At 49.6% G+C, this 27,438-nt stretch overlaps 1 protein-coding gene across 8 annotated transcripts in view; it reads left to right on the top strand.

Annotated features, from left to right (window-relative positions):
- NAV2 (neuron navigator 2) overlaps window positions 1–27,438 on the top strand; it is a 724,081-nt gene that overhangs the window by 300,417 nt on the left and 396,226 nt on the right. For 5 of the 8 annotated variants that reach the window (XM_038569245.1, XM_038569246.1, XM_038569247.1 and 2 more), the window contains exon 1: window positions 24,381–24,756. The exons of 1 other annotated variant lie outside the window; for it this stretch is intronic. In XM_038569245.1, the coding sequence (XP_038425173.1) occupies window positions 24,499–24,756 (258 nt within the window). In that variant the 5' untranslated portion in view covers window positions 24,381–24,498. Of the gene's footprint in view, window positions 1–24,380; window positions 24,757–27,438 lie in introns of those variants that run through there. 2 more of the 8 variants (XM_038569248.1, XM_038569250.1) reach the window with 1 other exon arrangement.

Genomic DNA, 27,438 nt, shown 5'->3' on the forward strand with positions numbered 1-27,438 from the left:
CCCAGAGGGAATACATGGGAGCTCTCCTCTGCTAAAAGGGTACTTTTGTGAACCAGTCTGAGTGATACTAGACAGAGAAGTAATCGCTATGTATTACACAGCAGAGGGATATAGTTATTCTCAGGCTTTATGGCTGAGAAGAAAGTTGAGCTGTGAGTAAGGGTACTTTACACTCCAGTTAGCCTGGGACGGTCCCTGTTTGTGCCTGTTGCCCAGACATCATTATTAATAGCATCTTCTTCTACTGCCAAAAGAGCCCAATTCGAATGAAAAATCATATGGTCTTTTTAGCTATGAAAACCCAGGAAGACCAGAGGAGGAGGCCTGGAAGCACAGTATCTGGCTGGAAGTAACTCAGTAAAGGGAGGGCCTTGGGATGCCTGGGTGGCTCAGCGGTTGAGCGTCTACCTTTGGTCCTGGGTGTGATCCCAGAGTCCCAGGATTGAGTCCCGCATCAGGGTCCCCACAGGGAGCCTGTGTCTCCCTCTGCCTGTGTCTCTGCCTCTGTGTGTGTGTGTGCGTGTGTGTCTCATGAATAAATAAGTAAAATCTTTAAAAAAAAAATAAATCAAGGGAGAGCCCTGTGTGCCCCAGCCCTGGAAGAGCTCCTGGAGACTTTGGGGATCTAGAAGGAGGAAGAGTCCTGATATGGTCACTCTCAGTGGTCCCTTCTGGGCCCCCTTGGTCAAGGCAAACTTGCTCTGGCTAAAGGGCATGTGACAATGCTGGGACAGTCAGCCAGGGCCAGTCCCTGAGCAGCCAGGGAGGGATGGTTCCCGGGAACAAGGCACAGTGTAGTCGGTGAGGCTGGCATTCCAAAATCAAAATGATGTGTCCGTTCCAAGAGATGAGTACCAAGACCTCGCCAGATGAGACCAGAAACCCGCAGCCAGGAGTGGGGGGACCAGGGTGGGAAGCGTGGTCTGAGGTGGGGGCAGCAGGGTGTGGGCAGCAGGGCTCAGGCGGAGCTGGCCAGGGCTGGGACAGTCCCAGCGGCTGAGGGCTGGCGTGAGGAGGTGCGGCCTGGCTGGGGCGTAGGCATCGAGCCCAGTCACACTCGGCCAACCCGAGTGCCCCTCGGCTTCTGGCTTCGGTGCGTCGCTGTGATGAACTTACATGTAGTTATTTTTATAGAAAAAAAAATTATTCATGAGAGAAGACAGGGATCTTAAAAAAGGAAGGGGCTATTTTAGCCTGCACCCTTTTCAGATCATTTCCTTGGGGACAAGTTAATCAGCCCGGCCCATGTATTGGAACGAAGCTTGCCAGAGTGTGGGTACCGGGTGTCACAGCAGCCGCCGGGCAGTGTCTTTCCCGTGAGGCTTCTGTGCTGGGGGCACCAGGTTGAAATAGGGACATCGCCAGGGTTGCCAGGTGCACGGTGTTGGCCCTCGCTGAGGATTGAGCCAGTGCTGCAGAAGGAACCGGGCGACCTTGCTCTTGTGCCCGGGCTGGATTCACGGACATCTATTTTAATGCTTCCTTTTCTCATTCCTCTTTTTGCCACCCCACAGTCTCAGGCTGCTCCTCGCCTCGCCAGTCATGACCACATGGCTCGAGGCTGGGAGCCCTGGTCAGCGATCAACACTGGGTGGAGGGCTTGCTCCCGGGACACAGTGAGATGGGGGCCGGGAGGCTCATCTCATTCAGATGGGGGCCGGGAGGTTGAGGGGACAACTAACGAGGATGATGTCCTCTGGGGCGTTGATGTCAGTGATGTCGCGGGGGAGGGGGGAGGGGGCTAGATTTTGGAGCCTGGAAACTAGAAGCAAATGGGGCAAGTTGAGAATAGGCATCCCTGGCAGGCTGGGGGCTGAAAACACGTCCGAGGAGTTTCAGAATAGCCCAAAGAGAGTCTATTGTTTTGGTCAAGAATGAAGTGTTGGGCTTACCTGGAATAAAATCTGGATTTGACATACCTACCAGCTGTATGATCTTGGGCAACGTAAATGACCTCTTTGTTCTTTGACTCATACATAAAGAAGTTATACAGAACCCTATCTCTTGAGGTCATTGCAAGGTATTAAAAGAGATAACACGGGGCGCCTGGGTGGCTCAGCCGGTTAAGCATCTGCCTTTGAGTCAGGTCATGATCCCAGGGTCCTGGGATCAAACCCCATAACAGGCTCCCTGTCCAGTGGGGAGTTTGCTTCTCCCTCTCACTGTCTCCCTGCTTATTCTTGCTTACTCTTTCTCTCTGTGTCAAATAAATAAAATCTAAAGAGAGAGAGAGCGCGCTCTTATTTCCTCCCCTTTGCTCAGGATCTGTCTCTGTCTCTCAAAAAAATAAATAAAATCTTTAAAAAGAGAGATAACACATGTAAAGCATTTAGAATCAGTCCCAGCACATAGCATCTGCTCAACATATTGTAACAAAAATATTAATTAATTACAATAAAGTTCTCAAGACCCAAAGAAGGACTTCCTAGAACATACGTATCAGTTCCCCATTGTATGTGACCATTCTGACCGGGATGGATACAAAAGCCAAGGTGAAATCAAAACCCTGCCAGGGATTTGTCTTGGAACCTTGGTAAAAGGAGGGCGTTCCAGTCACACCAGCTGGTGCGAGGGGAAACTCTTGCAGGAGCTTTGAAGGTCTTCTTCTACTCCAGGTTCTACATTTGCAGAATGAGGAACTGGCCCCACAGGGGCAGTGACTCACCCAAAGTCATATAGCAATCTCAAGGCAGAGCCAGGAATAGAACCGAGATCCATGACTTCGAACGACGGCCATAATACTGCACAGACCAGAAGTTGCTCTCTTGGGGTCTGTTCTGCCCTGGTCCTCAAAGCTGTCCCAACCACCCATGGTGACTAAGTCAAGAATCCCAAGGAATGACCTAAGCTAGAGCTTCTTGAACTTCACTGTGCAAACACATCACCTGGATCGTTTTGTTAAAAATGTAAATTCCAAGGGTGCCTGGGTAGCTCAGTTGATTCAGCATCTATCTGCCTTTGGCTCAGGTCATGATTTCTGGGTTCTGGGATCAAGCCCCGCGTCAGGCTCCCTGCTCACCAAGGAGTCTACTTCTCCATTTCCCCCTGTGCCTGCCTGCGCTCTAAATCAATCAATCAATCAATCAATCAATCATCGTTAAAAATGTAAATTCTCTTTCAATAGCTCTAGGGTGGAGCCTGAGAATCTGCATTTCTGACAAGCTCCCAGGGGAAACTGCTACCGCTCCCGGAGAGTCACACTTAGAATAACAAGGCTCTGGGGGCACATGTGGCTGGCTCAGTCCGTAATGCATGTGACTCTTGATCTTGGGGCTTGAGGTTCAAGCCCTATGTTGGATGTAGAGATTACATTTTTAAAAAAATCTTAAACAAAACAAAACCAAAACAAAACAAAAAAAAAGAATAACAAGGCTCTAGGCCAGTGCTGTCCAATAGAAATAGCATATGAGCCACATCTGTAGTTAAATTTTGTAGTAGCAACATGAAAGAAGAAACAGATGACAGTCACTTTAATATATTTCATGTCATCTAACATATCCAAAATATTCTCATTTCAACATATAATTAACATAAAAATTATCGAGATACTTGACATTCTTTTTTTTTTTCATACGAAACTCTTCAAAATCCCATATGCATTTAACACTTAGAGGGCATCTCCATTTGGACTTGCCACATTCAATTATGAAGTTGCCACATGTGGCTAGTGGCTCTAGGGCAGGTCTGGCACCCACTCAGGGGACTCCAGCCCCCTTCCCCCATCCTCTACACCAGCCACATGAGACAATCTTCTTGGTCTTCCTCTGGCTTTTCCCACCGTGGCAGACCTACCTAGCCTACTCTTGTGCCCCAGTCATGGGTGAGGTCTACTCCAGCCCTAAGCCATGAGGAACAACAGCAGCCCTGACTCCCACTCGACCCCAGCTTCCTGGGAATGCAATAGCCTGGATAGAGATAAGGGCAAGGAAGGCCCAAACCCACCTTCCGTCCTTTATTTCTGGGTAACCCTTGGTTTATCTGAGCCAAAAGGCTTCTGTCTGACTGGCACCGTGGAGTTGGAATATACCATCAAATGCTTGAAAGCCTGTGCACTCTGCTCTCAATTAGGGAAGGGGGACTGAGAATACTTTCCACATGGCTCAGGCCCTGCCACTGACTGGCCTGGTAGCTTGAAGGGTTTTGTATGGGGCCAACCATGATGGCCAGAGACATAGGCCGTGATTCCATGGCAGGGTGCCAGCGTGACATCTGTTGGCCCTCTGTGACTTCGGGTGAAGCTCTCCTGCCAGAGGGACGTCAGTGGGACCATCGACAGCTCTAGCCGCGCTCACAGACTCACTGGGAGAAATCCCCACACCTGCTCAGGGTCTCACTGTGGGGGCTCGGGGGCTTGTCTTGTCTAAGCCAGAAGCAAAACTACAAGCTTCTTCCCCAATCTGTGACCTGCAGGTAACTCAGCAGGCACTTCCGTTCACTCGTACCCCCTGGAAACCCACGTCTGAGAAACTGGTCGTTTGGCTCCTCAACCAAATGTTTGCTTTTGCTTGCTTTTGTTTGAGAAAACTCTTAGCCTGGTGCTACCTAATGCTAAACATATGAATATCTGGAAACATCTAAATACGCTGTGCTCTACAGACAAAACATCCACATAGGGATGTTCTCGTTAATGGCATTTTCTGGTAAGGCAAAAACTGTTCCTGCTTCACTTCTTATTGTTGCAAGTCCTTCTAAACTTGGATTGAGTTTTTCCTGCCTTAGGAAGCAGAGTATAATGAGCAAGATGTTGTCTGTTGCTTCAGTATCATCAGTTCCCTCCACAGTCATTTTTGTGTATTGACCCTACAGGCAATCATATTTCATTCATTCAATCAACAGATACGTACTGAGTGCCCGTCATGTGCCAGATGTTGGTCTAGGCTCTGGGGGTGCATCAGGAAAACATCTCTGCCCTTCTGGGGCATATCTCCAAATGTGCTCATATGTGTCGCTGTGAGGGGAGGGACAGGGATGGACAATTAACAGGCGAGTAGTGCACAGATTATACCAGGTGGAAAGTATACTGTGCACCGCATACGCTTGGCGGACTCCGAACTGAGGTCACGGAACAGACAAGGTTCCCAGACAACAGACTGCACATCCCCCGCCCCCTCCTCCACCACCACCACCAAGGCAGGTTTCGCTGCCTGCCCAAGACCTTCTTTCCATGCCCAAGAGCTCCCTGTTTACCAGTGGCTGGGACTTGCCAATTAAGCAGGTCATTTGGTGTCCTCCTCCCCCCATGTTTTCAGATTCATGTCCCTCTTTCACTTACTTGCCACCAGCCTGTCTCTGCCCAGCCCTTAGTTTCCTGTGTTTGAAGCCATGACTGTGGGTGACTCTCACCTCCACAGAGTCCTCTCATGATGGGAAGGGAGGGGATGCTGTGTTTGGGGTGAGATAGCAGAGGGGTTGTTTGTGCCGTAAACTTTCCCTAGCGTCATGAGGTTGGAGCAGCGATAGCTAGAGGAAATATAAACAACAATTTTCCATGCACTTTTTATGTCTCTGTCAGCCAGGAGTGCCATGCTGACGTGAACACAGTCCTCATTTGTCCAGGGTTTGAAGTTAAAATGTACCACCAGTACACCATGGCCGTTCAAAGCTTTGGTCTACAGTGGCTAGCCACCAAAGTCATCTTTTCAGGAAAATAAAATAAAAATATATTTACAAAATATTACTCTTAGGGGAAGTTGAAAACATTTTTCCTATTTATGATCTGCTCTTTTCTGCTTCACAAATATTGATTACTCTCCCCTACCCACACCCCTGCCCTTTCTCCTGTTTTGGGTGAATTGGGTGGGGCTCCAATTCACATGGTTGTCTGGTGAAATAACAAGTGCATCTGGGCCCAGCCCCAGCCCAGTAAAGCCCAAATGCTAGCAACGAGGGAGATATTTGAGGCCAGCTCTATTCTAGGGAGAATAGAACAGAGCCAAAATGCACTGAGTTGGGAATCCACCAGGACTGGCTACAGTCCTCGTTAGAAAAACATTCTCATTGTAGCTGACGGGAGAATGCTAGGAGACAGGACTATAAAATATCATTAGGTTGATCCATAGAATTATCATTTTTTAATCAAAAACAGTATTGGCAATTTCATCTGGTATCCATCTAAAAATAAAGAGCAATTACCATTTATTGATCACTGGCTGTGTAGCAGGCATTGAGCTAAGCGCTTTACAGGAATTCTATTGTTCAGTGTCCACAGGAACCCAGCGGAGTGGCATCTTAGGCTCAGTCCCTGAAAGTAGATTCTAAGATGAGGATTCGTGATTTATTAGAGACTTGCTCCTAGGACAAGAGCAAGACAGAGATAGGGACGAAGCCAAGGGAGGGAGACCATCAGGCAAGGTCTCAGTCTCAGCCTCATCCTGCCGGGATCTCTGGAGCTTCAGTTACACCTCGGCATTTGTCCCACCTCAAGACATCAAGCCGGGCTCTCATGAGCCTGCAGTCCTTCACTGGCCATGAACCTCCCCCAGGGCGTAGACACTCAGATCATGCAGCTCTTCGCATGCCTGGGTGAAGACTCTAGGAGCCTGAAGGCAGGCCTCTGAGCAAGACTACAGTGCTGTCCACTAGGGGCCAAGCACATAGCAGCTGTGGGAAGGAGGCCCATGGAAATGCTAAGAGATGGCCATGGGCCTTGACAGAGCATCTTGGGAGTCCACTGGAGACAGATGTTAGTTTTATCACCATTTTTGCACATGAAGCAACTGAGATTCAGAAGAGTCAAGGTAATTCCGCACTGATCACAAAGAAGTAGAACCAGAGCTCTGTTATCCTGAATTGGCCACTAACATATATTCTCAGTGTCACCTCCAATGTCCTTGGTCTCTGGAGTCAAGCTGGTCGTACCTGGCTCCTCCTTCCCTTAGAATGAGATTTTAGAGCCCACTTCGCTCATGCCGATGAATTTGGAGGGGCCACCCCAGCAACCATAGCTTGTCTAAGCTCTCCCTTATACCTCTTTAGGTTAGGAAGGGGCCCTTTCCTGTCCCCAGCTCTGTGAGATCTACTGATATGTTCCCCCACTATCCCTGGAGCTTGTCCTCCCACTCAAGTGCCCCTCGGCACAGGCAAGTATGACCTTCTACTCTCCATGGCTGTGGCCAAAGAGCCCTCCAATGCCAATGCCTGAGAGGCTTCTTGCTCTTGGGTGAGGAGCTCACTCCCAGCTGAACAAGGCCAAGGGACACACTGACACCAGGACACCTGGTGAGAGGATCACCACCCGCTGCTGCACTCCCCCAGCCAGGTGCAGCCACCTGCCTTATTTGGCAGCCAAAGATGGCCTTCCTGAGGGAGCTGAGTCAGAACCTTCTGCTCAAGAAGGAAGGATATAGACTCCAGAGGCTGGGATCCAAGTTCATGGTCACGTACTAACTAAAGTGGTTATTTCATTTCTTCATATGTCAATTCTGTTATCTAAACAGGAAATGACAGTACTCTACCCTGCAAAGATGAAATGAGATGTTATCTGTAAGTGCCTACCACAGAGTGGGCATTAGCAATGTTTGGTCCCAGGCTTTTTTTTTTTTTTCTTTTTTCTAGGCTATGTGGGCATTGTTTCCTGTCACATCATCTGTCTTAACTTTGGGTTACTATATGCATTTAATACAGCCTAGCAGCCCTGGTCTTAATTGGGTGCAGGGTACAAGCTAGAGAAGTGTGTCCTTTATTGTCCTGTGTTTTGAAAGGTTTTGTCCTTTCTGGGTTACTGTTCTATCAAAGAACACTGGATGGCCTGCTTTTTTTTTTCCATCGATCTTGACTAATGCAAAGCTAGCACCTGGCCTTCTTCACTGAATTTCATTATACTCCATATGTTAATAGCTCCCCACGAGGCCCTTTTGGACAGCATACCACAAGAGAAAAAGCAAAATGCTACATGACACTGAGATGCTGGGTCATGCCCCACTCCACCCTTATCCCCCATACATAGAAATGCTGCCCCAGTTTTCAGCAGCCTAATTGAACATCAGTCACATAAGGAAAAAAAAAAAAAACCTCCTTTGCCACCCACACCATTGTGCTAAGAATAACTTCTATACCGGCAGCCAAGCTGGTCAGAACCACTTACTTCCCAGTATTTCCATCTGGAATTAGGTATGAGGATTCAGAAAATGCATTTGTCCATTTCAAGTCTGAAGCTGACATGATCCCTAAAACCTGGAAGCCTGACACAAAAACAAGAAACCTAAACATCCAAGTGGTGGCTTACCAAAACCCGGTCTCATGGGGAAAGTCTTCTCTCTTGTGTGTTATGTGGAGCTCATTTAGTTTGTTCTCCTTAGTGTGTCCAGGTGTCAGTTTTGCAGATCTACTTTACTTCCTGGGACGGGGCCCTGTCAGCTGAGCATCTCACATAGCAGCACCCTCAACCAGCAGGACCTTTTCATGATCAAGACCATGGTCTGCTGGTTTCAGGCTGAAACTGGGTTTCGGTAGTGATTGGACATCCGACTTTGGGGCAAAGATTGTCACTCTTCAATCTTCCAAATAAATAGAATCATCCATTTCATTCAAAAATCTGTTTCTAGGGACACCTGGGTGGCACAGTAGTTGAGCATCTGCCTTTAGCTCAGGGCATGATCCTTGGGTCTCAGGATCGAGTCCCGCATCGGGCTACCTGCAGGGAGCCTGCTTCTCCTTCTGCCTGTGTCTCTGTGTCTCTCTCTGTGTCTCTCATGAATAAATAAATAAATAAATCTTAAAAAACAAAACAAAACAAAACTATTTCTAGGAGGCTGGTCTTGTGCAAGGCACTGTGCCCTGAAGCACGTCGGCCTTGCAGTACACACAGTGAGATGTCTTCTCCCCCCCTTCTTTTTTTAACTTTCCTTTCCTTTCCTTTTTTTTTTTTTTTTTAAGGTTTTATTTATTTATTCATGAGAGACACACACACACACACAGAGGCAGGGACACAGGCAGAGAGAGAAGCAGGCTCCATGCAGGGAACTCGACGTGGCACTCGATCCCAGGACTCCAGGATCAGGCCCTGGGCTGAAGGCAGTGCTAAACCGCTGAGCCACACAGGCTGCCTTCTTCTCTCCTCTCTTAAAGATTATTCTGATACTAAAGGGTCTCTCACCCTGACTGCACAGTGGAATCACCGTGGGGCTTTTAAAAAGTACTCTTTACATGCATTTTCTTTTAATCCTCACAATAATCCTACAAAATAGATGCTGCTATTGTACTCATTTTGTAGAGGAGGAAACTGAGGCACGGGTACACAGCATCACAGAAGTAGAACAAGACCACAGGCCATCTGCCTTCCGAGAGCTCAGTGTAGCTCTGAAGCATCCAGCCTCTTCATGAGTGGCAGCACGAGTGAGGCAGGGTGTCCAAACATGGCAGGAAAAACTAGAAGAAGGAGCTGGAGATGTGGACAAGAGCAGGGCAGGAAGGGCTTTGGGAACCCAGACTCAAAGGTGGGGTTTTATCCAGTGGATGATCAGTATAGCTCTGACCTAGAGTAAGAAGGCAGTAGCTGGGGGGTTTGGGATGCATGTCTACACAACAAAAAGTAGGTCAGTGTCTTTGGAAGAGAGCTGTGAGGTACAGGCACTCTGTGATGGCAATTGGTTCTGACAGGAGCTCCGTGCTGAGTAGGGAGGGATACAAGAAAGGCCTCCCTCCCCTTGCCCCACTGAACTCTTGCTTCCACACGTTACTCGCACCTCTGGGGGCAGCCCCAGGGCAGCTGGCTCCATGCCTTCCTTCCCTGGAAGCCACGCTATCTACCCAGTGCCTATACCCACTCTGCTCATCAAGCCCACCAGAGCCTTCCATGTCATTGTCCAGGGCCGGATCATCACAGGGCACAGGACTGAGTGCTGAGGAGGCGGCCCTGCTGGAAACCCACGTCCTTGCCCATTACCTAAGCCAGGAGAGAAGCTACTCCCTGGGAAGCATTAGGTGGTAATATTTGCACAAGTAAGTCTGGGTTCAAATCCCAGCTCTACTGCTCACTGTGCAACTTTGGGCAAGTCATTCATCTCTATGAAGATCAATTTTTTCATCTATAAAATGAGGTGGCAATTCCTACCTTGCAGGTTTGTTTTAAGAATTGGAGACAGTCATAAGATACCTAATAGACGTGTCTAGGGCCCTCCATCAATGGCAGCTGTTATCATGCCTGATGAATGTGCCATTGCCACATCCGAAGGCCCTGTGGGTCCAAACAGCTCAGACTGAGAGCCACTGAACAACCCCCTTATTTGCAGCTGAGAAAACTGAGGCCTGAAAGGGACCAGTGGCTTTTCCAAGGTCACCTGCAATTTGAACAGCAGAACCAGGAGCAAGAAGTACCTGTGGGAGGCCTCACTGAGCAAGGGGTGAGAAGTTCCATTCCAGCTCGGCTGCAATCACTGACAGCCTTTGCTCTGATTTCCCCCTCCATGACAGCACAGCTACGACCTTTCTGGAAGGGTTGTGTGGACGAATAAGCTGTCATTCCAGGGTGCTGAAAAGTACTCCATAGGTGCCAAATCATGACTCTCCACGGATTTCAACACCTCAGTTGGCATGCCTCCCTGCCAGATGCAAGTTGCATGAGGACAGTGTGTGCGTGCATATGTGTGTGTGTGTGTGTGTGTGAGAGAGAGAGAGAGAGAGAGAGAGAGAGGGAGAGAGAGAAGTAAGGAAAGGGAGGAGTAGGGAAAAGAGCACATGGAGACTTTGGATTTTCCAGAGACTATTTCCATACTGAGCTCATGTGCCCTGTGGCTTAGCCCCCCCTGCACTATGGTGCACACAGAAATGCTCTCTTCCTCCGCAGGTCCTCTGCGTCCCACTTGCAGCCACCTGCTGGAGGAAGGTGTGAGCAAAGGTGCCTGGCCCAGGCTCCCCACTCTGTGGCCCACAGCAAATCAGTTTCACACTGCTGAGGGGCAGTGATTTGCCCCAACTTGAGCAACCAAGCAGCAGAGTCAGGGACTCAGTCTCAAGTTGCTGGTGTCAAATAAGGTGTCATGGAGAAAGTGTGGATGTGGAATTAGACAATTTAGGGTTCAAATCCCAGTCCTACTGCTACCTAGCTATGTGGTCACAGCAAAATTCCTACTTTGCCTGTCTGTGCCTCTGTTTCTTCATCTGTAAAAGGAAGAAATATTACTCCCAGGTACTATTTGGAGACATTAAGTGAGACGAAGTCTGAAACATAGCTGTTTTCATTGCTACCCCAAACCTTGCCACCATCCCAATGGCCTTCTGCACTGGATTACTTTGGTGGCTGGGCCATGATGTGTTGATTGTAATTGTGGATTTGGACAAGTCCAACAATGCCAGGATGAAGAGGGTGGTTGCTGAAAACAAGCCTGTCTCCCAAGCAGAGGCATATCCCCTGGGGATGATGACCTCAGGCCATTGGTATGATGGCGAGACACCTGCATTTGATACCCCATGGAGGAAGAAAGGCATGGCACCCTGAAGAAATGTCTCAGAGGAAACAGATATGCTCAGATCATGTACATCTTTACTAACTCAGTCTGGCAGGAGGCCAGGTGAGGAGTGGCCAGGTGTGAGCCCAGACTGCCATGAGAGAAGTGGTGCCTCTTGTGGCCTGCGGATCGCAAGGGAAGTGCTTACAGAGAGCTTCCATCACCCTCTCTCTAGCTTCTCTTCCCTGCCTGGTCCAGTCTGGATGCTCAGTTCTGGGGACACAGATCCCTTCCCCAGGATGCTGGATGGTGCCTCAGCTCTGCTCAGAGAGGCATCGTTCCCCATTAGGCTCATAGCCTCAGGTTCTGGATCTTCCCTCAATGTCTTAGCAACAGAGATTTCCACACGTGGATATACGTACAACAAGGGGTCATGGGGTAGGAAAGGAGCTGTGGCCTGAACACTTACTGTGTGCCAGGAACAATGATAACCATGGTGGCATTGGCAATGGCCAAGTATCAAGCACTGATTTAGTGCTTTATACATATTAATTCATTTAATCCTTCCTTCAACCCTGTGAGGGAGATAATGTTATTAGCCCCATTTTACAGGTGAGAAACCCGAGCTACAGAGAGGTTAAGTCATTTGTTCAAGGTTTCACTGCTAGTAATTGGCAGAGCTCCAAACCATGTGGTCAAACTCAGGCAAACTCCAAAGCTGTCATCGTTTTAACCACTCTCTCCTGCTTCACTGCCTCACATTTAATTTTCCCCCAAAGTCTCAGGAGATATATCTCACTAATGACATAGGTGGGGAAACTGAGGCTCAGAGAGTTTAAATGACTCGGCCGAGATCACACAACCAGTTAAATGTCTGTGCACATCTATCAGGCTCTTTCCAGTTCACTGAGGGGCTTCCAAAGGAGCAACTGAAACCTTGACATTGAGTCTTACTTATTCCAAGGGTAAAAGGGAGGAGAATATGGGGGTGGGAGTGGCTGGACCCAGTCCAAACCTCTTACCCCAAGCACACTGGTGTAACCCAGCTAATGTGAGTTTGCTCCTTGGTGAGCCACAGAGAGGAGCTACACCAGGTGAGCTGTCGCACAAGGGAGACCTATTTGCAGCAAATAAGGAGATCACGGGGAATAATTTCCAAAGCTGTGACTACTCGAGCAAGGATGAATGGGTTTCTTTTATTTACAGTCAGGATGCATATTTAGATAGGGGAGCCTTGTCATATAGAGGTATGTAGAGGTGGGCAAAGGTTGCATGTGCGCCCTAAGGAAACCTGCTCATATGTACGTTGTATGTTATGTAAAGGAGGCTTGTGCTGCTCCTTGGGTGGAGATTTCAGTATCGTAATGAGGTGCAGGTAACTATTGGTCACTCCCTGGTCCATCTGCACAGGTGTGAGTCAGAGGTTGAGCTCAAACTGGTCTGGGCCACCTGGGCTGACACAGCTCCTGTCCAGGCAGTCATTACTGCTGAAGGGGTAGTTTCGGTGCCTCACAGGATGTGAGGTCCCTCGGGTCTTTTGCCTGAGTGAAGAGATGAGCTGGGAAGAAGAGCTTAAAGGACAATGTGGGACAAAGTTTCTGTGGGTACAAGCAGGTGAGGAATAAAGATGAGCTCTTGAGGTCTAGCTGGTGACACTGGCAGGCAGGCATAAAAACCCCCATTCTTGCCTGGCTACCCTCTTTACCATTCAGAACTCATTCCCACCTCACCCCAAACATCACTTCTCCAGGGAAGCCTTGGGGCCTTGACAGTCTGAAGGGGTCTGGGTTCCTTATCTGACAACATAGCACTTGCCTCACTTGGTAATTATACAATTCACTCATGTGATTATGCAATTATTGTCCATTTCCCTGATTGCATTATAAGCTCTATGAGAAAAGAACTTTGGTTCTTACTAATATTATATCACCAGCGATTAGCATGGTGTCTGGCATTCAGTAGCACTAAAATACTATTTAAATGAATGAATGAGTATAGCACCTGTAAGATCCTAGACTCACACCAGGCCCTCTGCCTCCATTATCTCAAATCGTTGCAACAACCCTGTGAAATAGTCATCGTCATGTCCATTTTACTGTTAAACAGAGTCGGAAAAGCGAAGTGATCCTGGCTTAGTCAATCCCAGGTGAAGTCAGGATTCACACCCAGGCCTGCCTGACTCCACCCCCTCTGTTTTCTTTATCAAAAAGGAAACTGGAAACAAGGGATCGTGATAAAGGGGCTCTGCCAAATTTCCTCCTCTGGGTAAAAAAACAGAAGAAAATGGGGTTGTGGTGATCAGACAGGAATGAAAGTCAAGAATAAAGGATCAAAGGCAAGGAAAGAACTAAAATGGCCATGGGAGGGGGGTTCTAGAAACCTGTCTTTGATAACTCAGCAGGAAGTCAGCTTTGCAGGCCAGATGCCTTTGAACGCTGGATTCTCCATCTCTAGACCCAACCCTTTATGCCCTCCTCCCCCTTCGGGAAGGATAAAACCCTAACAAGCAAATGATTCTGAATGGGAGTTCATTCAACATCCCGAAGTTTGAGAAGATGGTGTTTGTGGAAACCAGGAAGACCATGCTTGACAATCTCAGATGCAGTCTTTAGAGAGACTAACTTTGTTAGATTCACATTTGAAGCATGTCCAGACTGCCTTGAGGAGAACATTCTGATATATTTATCAGTGAATGTCTAAAATTCTTGCATAACATGGAGCTTCAAGAAAGTTGCCAGGCCAAAAAAAAAAAAAAAAAAAAATTTTTTTTTTTTGTGTGTGAGATTTAATGGTGTCTTGACCCACTGTTTGTAAAATAACATATTCCTAAGCCAAAAAAATAAAAAGAAAATCCCTGTGTATTTTGCTGTTTTCCACCCATCTTGAGCTTTGAGGTTTTATTTGCCTGGGGTTTGGAGAATGAGCGGAAATCCACACAGCTGTTTATGTTTAGTGGCTTCGAATGATCTCAGGGCGCAAAAGATCCTCATGGGTGTCTCTGCTTTGTTGACAGTTTTTAGACCAGCTTTAAGCTCAGCCAAGGGTAGCGTGAACTAGAATTCCCTTTTACAAGTGCCTGGCTGAGTTTGTTTTAGCCATACCGGCCCGGGTTCCTCAGGTCTCTTTGTGCAGGAGCAGGACTCTGTCTTCAGCATTGCTGGTTATAGAGGTAGCTTGGTAGGAGCGGCAGCAAGGAATCGGTTTCTTAGTCCCTCTGCTCGGGGGTGGTCTTGGCACTTCTGTAGAGGATGATTCTGTGCGGAGCTGCTTCCTTGGAAGGAAGGGAGGCTACTTGGGGTCTCTGGGGTAACAGGTCCTGGTTTTCTTAGAAGGAGAGAACCCTGTTTTCAGTGACTTTGTTATACATACATAGATAATTTTTCATTAAGCCTGGATTCTTTTTTTTTTAAGATTTCATTTATTTATTCATGAGAGACATACAGACAGAAAGAGGCAGAGACACAGGCAGAGGGAGAAGCAGGCCCCATGCAGGGAGCCCGACGTGGGACTCGATCCTAGGTCTGATGATCACACCCTCGGCTGAAGGCAGCGCTAAACCACTGAGCCACCCAGGCTGCCCTAAGCCTGGATTCTTAATCTTTGACAGCTAACAGAGCATTTGGGGTTTTTTTGTTTGTTGTGGAGAAGGGTCCTCTTCACTTGCCTGCAAAGGCAGAGGGCAGAGTTGAAGATACACTAGCTAACTTCCCTATTGTGAACGTTTGGCACAGCGCTTGGGTCACTACAGGTGAATAAGTGTTTCCTGAGTAAATAAAAGGTTAAAACAAGTATGTTTATTCAAACATACAGAAAATGCCATGGAAAAGGATGCTAAAAATCACAATTCCAACCCTTTATTTTATTTTTTAAGATTCTATTTATTTATTTATGAGAGACTCAGAGAGAGAGGCAGAGACACAGGCAGAGGGAGAAGCAGCCTCCATGCAGGGAGCCGGATGCGGGACTCGATCGCAGGACCCCGGGACATCCCTGAGCCGAAGGCAGATGCTCAACCACTGAGCCACCCGGGAGTCCCAATTCCAACCCTTTGAAACAATGATATACAATAAGAAGAAATTACTGGTCTCTAAACTGCCCCTCAGAAATAACTTCTCTTGACAGTTTTTTTTTTTTTAATTTTGTTTATTTATTCATGAGAGAGAGAGAGAGGCAGAGACACAGACAGGGAGAAGCAGGCTCCTTGCGAGGAGCCCGACATGGGACTGGATCCCGGGACCCCAGAACCATGCCCCGAGCCAAAGGCAGAGACGCCCAACCGCTGAGCCACCCAGGTGTCCCTCTCTTGACAGTTTAATGGGATTCCTTCCTTTTCCTTCTTTATAAACATATTTATGGATTTGTAATGCAAACACACAAATATATGTGTAAACTTTAATAGTAGTGAAACATACATGTAAATAAAATACCCCCACTGAGAATACATTTTAAATTAAAAAAAAAAATCACAAAGTGCATACCAAAGCTCTAAGTGGTTTCTTTTTTAAGTTATCCACTGCCAGGATTTTTCCCACCAGCACGCCCTTTTAGGAGCACGGGCCTGCAAGAGTTAAGTGTGCTCCAGGCCTTGCTCTGAGAGCCCTGGGCCCTGGGCCCCGCGGCCTTGGGCCCGAGAGCAGCCAGGAGCGCCTCTGCTAACCTCCCAGCGGATGCTCACCGGGCTCCGGGCCTGGGGCAGAGCCAGAGGGTAGGCACGAGGGCTCCCAGGGTGATCGCAGTCACCAAAAGAGGAAATGCGGCAGAGGGAGCGGCGGGAAGGCGCGCAGCTCAGCGCCCCGAGGCCCACACCGAGCAGCTGGCGAGCTGACTCCAGGCAGCATTTGGGCACCTAGCCCAGCTGCACTGGGGTTACAGGGAGCTGACCTGGCCGAGTGGGTCTCTCAGAAAGAAAATCCAGCTCGGAAAGCAGTAGAAGGGCTCGAGTCTTTCCAGATTGGCTGTTATTGATTAGAACTACCCACGTTATTGCCGTAATAATAATCCTCCACTCTAAAGCATTGTGAGCACAAAGCCTCTGTAGCATTTCTTAAAGCAGTGCTTTTCAATTTGCCTACACCTGCAGAGCTTTATTAACATGCAAATGTCTGGGCCCCATTCCCAGAGAGCCTGATTTAGCTGGTCCGGGGTGGGGCCTGGGCAGCCTTCCTTTATGAATTCCCCAGGTGACTTTCAAGGACGGACAGGGCTGCAAAGCAAAGAGTGAGGACTGGCTGATTCAGACTCAACCTTTAAAATGTGAATTCATGGATTCGGCATTCTAGGGGCTTTTTGGAGGGAAGGGGTGTTTAGGGATCTGCCCTTTTAACAGGCACCCTTGGTGATTACCACTGGTCCCGTTGTCTTTGCCTCCCCGTGGACACCAGCAGGCAGCTCTGTCTCAGAACCCGAGCATCATGCAAACAGGCTCCCATAACTGGCCCGGAGCTCATTCTTTGCCTGGATACTAAGACCACCATCATTCACAACCTGGGTGGTTACCACACCTTTCGTCTGTTTCCCCAGCTGCAAAATGGAGCAGTTGTGCCACCATATAGGAATGCTCCACTGTTAGTGTTATGAAGGTGGTCTGTGGACAGTAGACTGTTGGGTGTTCAGAGTCCAGGCTCTTGAGTTTGAGTTCCTGGGTTCAAATCCAACTTTTTTGCTTAATTAACTGTGGGGACTTAGATAAGATACCGAGCCCTCTTTCTGGGTCTTGGTTTTCTCTTCTGTATAAAGGAAATGACAATAATGATCCACCTCGTGGGATGGTTACGAGAATCAGAGCTGAAGTATGTAAATGCTTATCGTAGTCCCTGGCACATAGCAAGAATAACCTCATGAACTATAGTTCTTATCAGCGTCATCATTATTGTTGTGTCAACTCTGACTGTCTGGTCTAATCTGTGGGATGAACAATGGGTAATACAAAACGAGGAATATAATTTTTTTAAAAGGTCAGCTTGAAACTCGATTAACCAGATCTTTCAATCACTATGTATTTTTAATCTGCGATAGTGAAAAAATGAAGACGATTACAAGTAACAAGCAAACCAAAAAGCTTAAAGGTAGGATCCAGCTATAATCCAGACATATTCAGCTCAGTGCCCTTCACCTTTACTACCTGTAGGTATTAGTCCTCGGTGGTGCTCACTCCACAGTACAGGAAGATTTGAACGAAGCCGCTAGTACTGAGGTGGCTATAGCCAGTGGCATGGACTAGAGAATCCAGACATTTTCATTCTCTTCTCCTACTTTACCTCTTTGCCCACACATACAATCTCAATATTCATCTTTTATTTACATTTCCCCTGGTACCATCTCTTTGCCAGGAGACATTCTTTTCTTTTCTTTAATTTTGGAGGGAGAGAGAGAGCAAGGGAAGGGCAGAGGGAGAGGGAGAGAGAGAATCCAAAACAGGCTCCATGCTCAGTGTGGAGCCCGGTGAGGGACGGGACTCAATGTGGGGCTCGATCTCAGGACCCTGAGATCATGAGCTGAGCTGAAATCAAGAGTCAGAGGCCTAACTGATGGAACACCTCAGGCTCCCCAAGTCGGAGATATTCTTATTGAAATGTGTTTGACAATCCTCCCCAGAGTTCTGCAAATCACTGAGTTGGGGAGCAGGGTAAAGATGGCCAGGGAGGCAGTTCTCATTCTCATGGTATTCCTGACTCTGAATTTCTGCTTCCATTAAACTCAGAATCTCACTCTTCCCTCTATTCTCTCTCTTCTGCTTCAAAAAGAACCCAGATTCAAAACTCAGCTCTTTTTTAAGAATAATTCTCCCCCCTTCAAAAGAAAAATCTCAGCACTCAAGCATTTGGTAGCATAGTGGGCTTTATTGCTTGCTATTTTGGGGAAAATAAAGGGTTTTCTTATGCCTCTCTGCTCTGCTTTTTCTGTTCTGTCAGGAGTCTCTTCCCAGTGCTCTGGCTACTGGTTTTTGGGGGGTCCTTCACCCAAAACCTCTCCCAGGAAACTGAATCTCTCTCTCCATGGACAATCATATAGCTTGACTCCTGGGCTCTGTGCTGGCCTTTGCATATTCAAGTGATCACTAATGTCATCTCTCAGACCACATGGTCGGAGGCTCTTTCTTGAGTAGCCCGGGAACTGGCTGCTTTGGGGATTTCAGATTTGCCTATTGAATATATTGCCTCAATTTGGCAGTGATGTGCAATTTATATTCCCACTGCTATGGTTTATTTACACATCCTCCCCCTACCTACCAAAGGCAAAAGCCATCACAGTCAGGTTTTAAATAAGAATGTTTTTCTTCTATCACATTTATTCTTATTTAGTCATTATTTCACCGAATGTGGGTTTTCCTCAAATTCTTTGTGGAATGAGGCAAGATGTCAACAAAAGAATATTTTCTAGACTTCACTTACAAAGATGGGAGAATGGACCAATATGTCCTAGAGTTTCAACACTAACCATTGAGGAGGAGATTTCTTTCCACTCTCCTTCTGTTTTTTTTTTTTTTTTTTTTTTTTTGGTTAGAAAGTTTTCTGTAGTTTCATTAAAGCTACAGAAAAAAAAAATTCCTTCTTTAGCAGATCAATGCCTTTTTAATATGAAGGTTTTCTGAAATCCTTCAGGGGAGATTGATAATCTATTATTTTTTTAACAGAAAATTTACTTTTAAGTGTAAGGAGTAACAAATGGTGAGGAATTGGCTGTGTATATTTTGTTTCCACCACCCTTAATAACAAAGAATACAATTCATTGGAAAAAAGAAAGTTGCGTTAATCAAAGCAGCTGCTAACCTCATGGATAGTTGATTCTCCTTTGGTGCCTCATTTATTGCACTATATTTTGCCCCACTTCTATTATTCGTTTTACAACTTGTCATTTATTTCCCTGTGTGAGTTCTTTCAGTTTTTCAGTTGTGATAAAGGGTGATGCTCTGGCTGGGAAACAGCAGGTGCATCATTCTTTGAACCTTGAGAGCACGGAACAAGAATTTATTCTTATTTGCTGTCATAATGCCCAAAGCCTGGCACATAAATGGCTTTCAACAATTTATTCATGGAATTAATGATTGAGCCACTCCCTATTTGGCTGATGTGTGCATGCACGCACACACACATATTCATTCACACATGCTTCTCAAACTCCAGCATGTGCAGGGGGGAGAGCCCACAGTTTTATCATTGTGCGTATTGATCTGCACACAGAGCCGTCTGGAAGGTAGGTTAGAAGTGAGTGGGGGGCAGAGTGAGCAGTCTCTCTAAAGAGCTCTGCTGAGGTTTGTACCCTGGCTTCTCTGCAGTCTGAGATGGATAGGCTCTCTATTCGGCTGTTACCAAAACATGGGCATTTGTGCCATCTCTGAGATATGTGTCATAGGTTATCAACCCATGTCATAGAAAACTAACAAGAAGTGTGTTTTTGAAAATAAACTAGTGTGATTTTTTTTTTTTACGCCCAAATAAACTCATGAATGCTTTTCATATTATTCCAGAGACTTGCAACATTTCCCTTCATCGTTTCTAGTCAAGGGTTTCCAAGAGGCTGCTGACTTTTTCTTAAGATCCTTCCTTTTTTTTATTTTATTTTATTTTTTTTTTTGTGATAGGCTCGAGTTTAGATGTTTCAGGTTCTTCACAGGACTGTCTTCTTGGGAGGTCAGGCACAGTCAGGGGTCTTTCACTCAGTTGAAGGATGGGTTGATGGGGCTGGTCACTGGCAGGTCAGCTCTGAAGCCCAATTCGCACTCAACTAATCACTGGTGGCTGATGTGAAGGATCAGAAAGCAAAGCAGCTGGCCCATTCTGATGTGAGGATGGCTCTTAGAACCAGGGAACTCTGAACTCAGGATGATCCAGTGATCCTGAGCACTTCGGTAATAAGTTTCAAATTGGCCCATCACTGACATGTGGGTGAGTTTGAAAGTTTAAAGTTAGACAAAAGAAGAAGAGAGGAGGGCTGTCAACGTTAAGATTTTAAATGGTGGGCTGTCCACAATGCATCCAATTTAAAAAAAAAATTTTTTTTTGAAACCCAGGCGGTTTGTTCTTTCCAAAGCAGTTTGCCATTATCTGAACCAGTAACTACTTTAGCTACCAGGGCTTGCCAAACATATTGATTTAAAGTGATTTCTTTCATGTTAACAGCATACATATGGAAGGAGTAACTTTAGAGGGCATTTTTATAATTTGAGATGATCCTACTTAAGGAGGAATCTTGCAATTACTTCTTTTGCCCCGGGGGGGGGGGGGGAAAGCTTTCCCCTCCTTGTCTGGTTCTGAAGATAAATTGTTTTGCTTTAAATAAGGAAAATGAGGGATAACAGGAAAGATATAAAGGAAGATAAAAAAATGTTCCTGGAAAGAGCACATAACATTATTAAAGGATGAGGAAAAGAAATTGAAAATAGACTAAAAGGGTCACTCATCTTCCATCAAGGCAGATGACAAATTAGCAGTCTTTAGTCATAAAACTCAGAAAGGGTTAAGGTGGATGCTCGTATGTTTACCAAATCTAGAGGATTAGGTAAGAGGTTCAAAAAGAATGGACTGTTTTTCATATTTGCACATAGTTGAGGGTCCAAGAACCCCAAAAATGACCCGGGCAGCAAATACGATTTAAACAGGAGATCAAAGATGGCAAATACTTAGCATGACTATCACTATTTCTTTTCTGTGCCCATAACAGACATTACTAATTGATTAGGTTGCTGTTTTCAACTAAACTAGATGGATGCACAGTGTGACAGAAAATCACTTACTTCCAGATGACCCTTGCAATGAGAGCCTTTTGTTACCTATGGTTCAGCCTTACTTCTCAAAGTGTGATCTCCAAACCACCAACCAGCACAGGCATCATGGAGCTGCTTATTCTGAAAGCAGAATCTCAGGCCTCTTCCAGACCTACTGAATCAGAATCTGCATTTTAGCCAAATCTCCAGTAATTCCTATGCACATTAAGGTTTAGGAGGCCCTGGAAGAGCAGTAAGTGCAGGACAGTATTCATTAGGGTGGAAGCTCTCAAACTTCAGCCTGCATCAGAATCCCTGACTTAAGCACTTGTTCAACCTAGATTGCTGGGCCCCACCTCCAGAGCTTCTGGTTGAGTTGGTCGGGGTGGGGTTTTCAAACAAGTGTTCAGGTGCTGCTGCTGCTGCTACTGGTCTGGGAACCATACTTTGAGAACCACTGCCATGGAACTGCTTCGGAGTAGCTCTGTGAACTTTAAAGTCGAAGACTGCAAATATCTCTCCATGACTCTTGGTGTATCTGTATGAACAAGGGTTCTGGGTAAGGGAGTCCTAAGGCTTAATATAGTATAACATTCCTTATGACACTATGTACTTGACTCTAAAAGGTTCTCCTCCTGGAGGATCCCTACTAACGTCATTCACTCATTTATGCAGTGACCATCTGGGTAGCTGTTCTGTCCACAGCATTATACTTGCTGCCGAGAAACTCAAATGGAAGTTAAAACTGCAGTTCCTAATTTCATGAGGCTTATCTTCTAAGAAGAAAATAAACACAGAATGATAAATAACAAGGTAGCATCAGATGGCAAAGGGCTGAGTGCTAAGTAAGTGGCACAGACCATGTATGATTTAATTTCAGAGAGAAGGGGGGATTCCTGGGTCGCTCAGCAGTTTAGTGCCTGTCTTCTGCCCAGGGCGTGATCCTTGAGTCCCAGGATCAAGCCCCACATCGGGCTCCTTGCATGGAGCCTGCTTCTCCCTCTGCCTATATCTCTCTCTTTCTCTGTGTGTCTCTCATGAATAAATAAAATAAAATCTTTAAAAAATAATAATAATTTCAGAGAGAGGGAAACTACCTGGAATTATATATATAAGACTATGTGTTTCAGCCTAGCCAGTGTAGAAAGTCTATCAGAGAGCCTGTGGAAGATAAGGTGGGGGAGGAAGCAGGCCAGGGTAAGAAGGCACCTTCTCTTTTCTTAATGCTGCTTTCAGGGGTTGTTTTAAAACTTTCAGTTTTCCTTTGGTCTGGATCATGATAAATCAGTACTATATCAGCGTTGTAAATCATGCTCCAGGGTGGACATACAGGGAAAGCCTGTTATCTTAGAGACACAGAAAAAAGACAAGCAGCTTATAAGCAGAGATGAAGGAGGGGGGGGGGAAGTAGCAGTAATTTGATAATAAGGATAATAATGCCCAACTTCTATGACCCCTTACACTGACAGGTACTCATGCTTAACAACTGTCATGCGCTATCTCATTTAACCCAGACAAGGGCGCATGATACCCCTGTGGTCAGGCCTCCTCCCGACTCCACGGGCACACCGCGGCTCTGTAAGGGTGCAGGTACGATTCTAGAACTAACTCGCCCAGCTCAGATCCAGGCAGTTGTCCAGCGCGGGGGCTCCTCGTCCGCGCACCGCGAGGCTTTGGGCCTGCCTGGATCATGCTTTGCACTTCTCATACACTGTGCGTCAGCGAGGAACCCCAGGAGCAACAGAGAGGAGAGGGATCCTCGCGCGCATCAAAGTCGAGGAACCTGCGAGGCCAGCGCGTCCGAGGGCGGACAGGGAGGGGCTGCTCCTTGAATCGCAGCGGGGCCCCTCCCGGCTCCCCCCGCCCCCCGCTGCTAACGGCGGGGTCCGTGCTGGGTGGCCGGGGTGGGGGAAGGGGGGCCCGGGAAGGGAGGCCTCCCGGGGTGCGTGCGTTTGCCTGCAAACCCTTCAAATAGTCCAGTGAAAAGTGCAGCCTTTGAAAGCCGGAGAGGAAGCTCCTGGGAGGCCCCCACCCCGGCCCGCCTGGACGTGCGGGCAGAAAGGCGGGGAAATGGCTGGCGGGGCCTTAGCGCCGGAGCCGAGGAAGAGCCCTGCCCAGTCCAGATGGGGGCCGCGGGGCGGCGGGCGCGATTCCGGAAGATTCAAACCGTTAAGGTGACCAGAGCAATTTGAAAAAGGAAACGAACTCCCTCCCCAGCCCCTCCGCGCCCCCGCGCCCGCCCCCCGGCCTGGCCCGCGGGGCCCCGAGGCGGGCTTTGCATTCGAAAGGGCATTTTTCAAAAGCGCGTCTCGGCGGCGCGGGCGGCCCGGGCGGGGACGGGGAGCGCGCGGGGCCCGCTGCAGCGCGGAGCCGCCGCCGGCCGCCTGGGGACCCCGGGACCGAGCGCCGCGGCCCAGGGCCTCGAGGCCACGCCCCCTTTGCAGGAGAACGGCGGGCGCTGATTGGCCGGCCGCGGACCAATGGGCGCGCCGGGGCGGCCCGGGCTGTCAGCGCGCGCCGCAGCCGCAGCCGCGCCGGCCGCCGCGTCCTCCCCTGCCCGGAGCCCCGCAGCCCGCGCCGCCTGCCCGGGAAGCGGCCGCCGCTCGCGAGCCAGCCCTGCCCAGCCCGCCCGCCGCGCGTCCGGGCGCCCGCGCCCCACGCCACGGCCTCGCTGCGCGGGAGCTCACGGAGCGCGTGCAGACCTGCCGGCGCGGAGCTGCCTGCCCGGGGGGCCTGGGAGCGGCGCCGACTGTCACGCCTGCAGGGCCCTCGCGGGGGCTGTGGCCGCGCCTGTGCGTCGCGGGGGGCACTGCGGTGCTCGCCATCGGGGCAGCGGCTCCGTCGGTGCGGGCGTCCTCGCCCTCCCTCCTGCTCCGCCCGCTCCTGCCCCCCGCCCCCCCGCGGCTCGCTCCTTCCCTCGCCGGCGCACAGCCGCAGCCCCCGGAGCCCAGCCGGAGCCGAGCCGGAGCCGAGCCGGAGCCGCGGTCCCCGCCGTTCCTCCTGCAGAGGGGCCTCCTCACTCCGGAGATGCAGTGACAAGTGACTATGGGCGTGCACGCCTCGGGTTCCCAGGAGGAGACGCCGAGGAGGGAGCAGCCCCTGAACGCCCAGGTCCCCTGAGCAGGCCGCCCGGGGGGGCGTGAAGGCGCCTGCAGCATCCGTCCAGGTGGGCGCCGCGGAGCGCCGCGACCCGCCTCGCTCCACCCCGCACCCCGGGCTGCCGCGGGCTCCCCGACCCCGGGAATTTTTTTTTTTCCTTCTTCTTCTTCTTCTTTTTTTCCCCCCCTCTGCTGGTGGTGGGCGCCTGCGGGCCGAGGCCCGGCGCCTGCTCTGCTCCCCGCGCTGCCGTTAGCGGTTGCCGCCGCCGCCTCTGCCAGGGACGTGCTGGGAAAGCCGAAGCCCCGGGAGAAGATGCCGGCCATCCTGGTCGCCTCCAAAATGAAGTCGGGGCTGCCCAAACCCGTGCACAGCGCCGCGCCCATCCTGCACGTGCCCCCGGCCCGGGCCGGCCCCCAGCCCTGCTACCTCAAGTTAGGAAGCAAGGTGGAGGTGAGCAAGACCACCTACCCCAGCCAGATCCCCCTGAAGTCCCAGGCGCTGCAGGAGCCGGCGGGGGAGGGGCTCCCGCTGCGGAAGAGCGGCTCCGTGGAAAACGGGTTCGATACCCAGGTGAGAGGCGGCGTGCGGCGGGGCACTGTCGGGAGGGCGGGCGCCCGGTTGCCGGGGGGCAGGTGGACGGCTGGAGGGGGAAGGGCCGGCCCGCTCGGGCTGGCAGGTCTGAGCTGCGCGAGGAGAGGGGGCCGGCCCGGGTGGGTGTGGCCGGCGCCCGAGGCCTTAGGGAGCCGCCGAGACCCGGGGCAGGGGGGGCGCGGCCACCAAGGCGCGAAGACCGTGCAGCAGCCCTGGAAATGGCAGGTCCTGCCTGCTGAGAGCTCGGCCTCGGGAAGGCAGGGTCTGCTGCGACGGCCGGCCGTTTGTCGGGTGTGCAGAGATCTGTCTCTGCCAAGGAAGGGCCTGAGGCCTCCCTGGGCGCGATGCCCCCGGGCTGGCCGCAGGACCTCGGGAAAGGGGGTCCGGGAGTTGCAATCCACCGGCTCCCGTCGGCTTGACGACGGCCTGCCCCTGCCGGTCCCTCGGCCCCAAGGACGCCAGGCACTGTGCTAGGACCCCCATAGGACCGCCCGGTGCACCAGCTGAGACTCCTGGCGTCCTGGCTGCCTGTTGCGGCGGGGGTGGGGGTGGCGGTGGCGGTGGCGGTGGCGGTGGGGTGGCTGCCTCCAAACGAAGCCCCTCCTTCCCTGGTAGTAGATCCCGGCGCTACTAGCCCGAGTGACTGGGTCTGGGGATGGGGGATGCCTTGGGCTTGAAGAGAACTGGGGACTTTTACCTTTCCAGACAGTCCGCATCACCCAGTTGGGCTGGGTGACAGGCCCCGGCCCTGCAATCTCTTTTAAGGAAATCAGCAAGGGCCAATCAGGTTCTCTTGGCTTCCTGCCTTCCCTGCTCCTCCCCCCCACCCCCATCTGCTAGGAGGGAGCCGGGGCATGCTGGTTTTTCTTTTTTTTTTTTTTCCTTGGCAGTCGGTCAGCAGGGACTTTTGGGGACAGGCTGACCTGACGGATGTGACTGTCCCAGTCAGGAGAGGCGGGAAGCCAGAGGGGGAGGTGGTTTGGGGCTGGTGTCAGGGAAGTGGCAACAGACCAGCTGACCTTTTTGGCACTTTCTTCTCTGCTGACACTGTCTCCACCTTCTCCTGGAGCTTTCTCTGATCAGAGGCTAGAACTCAACACGTTGCTAGCCTTTCCGATGGAGGAACTGGAGCTGGGAGCTAATCGTAAGCAGACTTTTGGAACTCTGGGCTGGAGAAGGCCCTCCAAGCAGATTAAGCTCCCACACCAGGCTGATAAGCATGCCCCTTGCTGCTGCACTTGCTAAACATTTTTGGAAGCTGACAGATTTGAGTGATGGCGTGTGGGAGGAAGGCAAGATTTCCCCCTGGTTGGGGGGGGGGGCTGTCTCTGCTACGGTTTTGTGTTCTGTTCTCGTTTTTTCTGTCATTAGCCACGGGATTTGTCCAGTGGGCTCCGAAATGGGAATGGGCTCAAGGGTACATTCTGGTGAGGTTTTCCTATCCATCCTTGGAGCTGAGGTTTATGAGGTATGGTGGGTGGTATGTGGGAGGCCAGAGCAGTGACTCTGGGCTGTGACACACACCTTCCAGCCTGATGAGGAGGACCTGAGGAATGAGAGGGAAAGTAGACACTGAGATTGTTTCTGGCCTTTGTCCATTTGACCCTATATTTAACACACATTGTTGAGGACTTGCCGTGAGCAGGTTCTGGAAAGGTGATTCATCACCCTCTTTTCTAAAAAAGAAATGTTTTCCAGCTGGCAGGGTCCTAGTCCCTCAAAGCTTTGCTTTCCTTTCTTACTCTTGGCCCACATCCCCAGGATGCCCCCACTGCACCTGACTTACCCTCGGTGGGGCCTTGTGTGCTAATCAGAGGATGGTTTGGATGGACTGCTAAGGACATTGGCTACTTCCTGATGGGCTCTCCTATGTTTTACCAGCCTGCTCTTTCCTTGTCCGTGTTGGGGCATCCTGAGGGTTCTTCTCTGTGGCAGGTGGCAGATTCTTGTTCTCACTGGCCCACCTTGGCATCAAAGTGACCTTGGCAAAGGCAGTTTTCCCTTCTTTGGACAGGGCTTCCCTTCATTCTACCTAACATGGTGCCCATTCACCATCCAGGAAAGCCTCTCTATGATGGCTTGAGAACTGTCTGGCTTGATGTCTGTAGTCCCTAATCCAAAACCTGCTGTTTATCACTAGAAGATAGTCAGGTGGGCAGCCCTGGTGGCCCAGCGGTTTAGCGCTGCCTTCAGCCCGGGGTATGATCCTGGAGACCCGGGATCGAGTCCTGCGTCAGGCTCCCTGCATGGAGCCTGCTTCTCCCTCTGCCTGTGTCTCTGCCTCTCTCTCTCTGTCATGAATGAATAAATAAAATCTTTAAAAAAAAAAAAAAGAAGATAGTCTGGAAAGGATGAGTTACATGGCAGATGATATCTTGGGGCCTCTGACTCCCTTTTATTCAAGGAGTTTTTGGTGGAGGGCTGGGCTGTGCAGTGGTCACTAGCAGAGGTTTTGAAGTCTCTGCCTAGGTGGATGACCTAGTCAATTAACTTTTCTGGGCCTCAGTGTTTCCCTCTGTAAAAATGGGCATAAACAACCACAGAAATTGTAAGGATTAAGAAGAATAACATGTGAGGTGTTTAACCCAGTATCTGGCAAATAAGGAACACTTAATATAATCAGCTATTTATATTGCTGAACCAAGAGATAAGGCATGTAGA

The sequence above is a fragment of the Canis lupus genome, chromosome 21 (assembly GCF_011100685.1).
Source record: "Canis lupus familiaris isolate Mischka breed German Shepherd chromosome 21, alternate assembly UU_Cfam_GSD_1.0, whole genome shotgun sequence".
Taxonomy (NCBI): domain Eukaryota; kingdom Metazoa; phylum Chordata; class Mammalia; order Carnivora; family Canidae; genus Canis; species Canis lupus.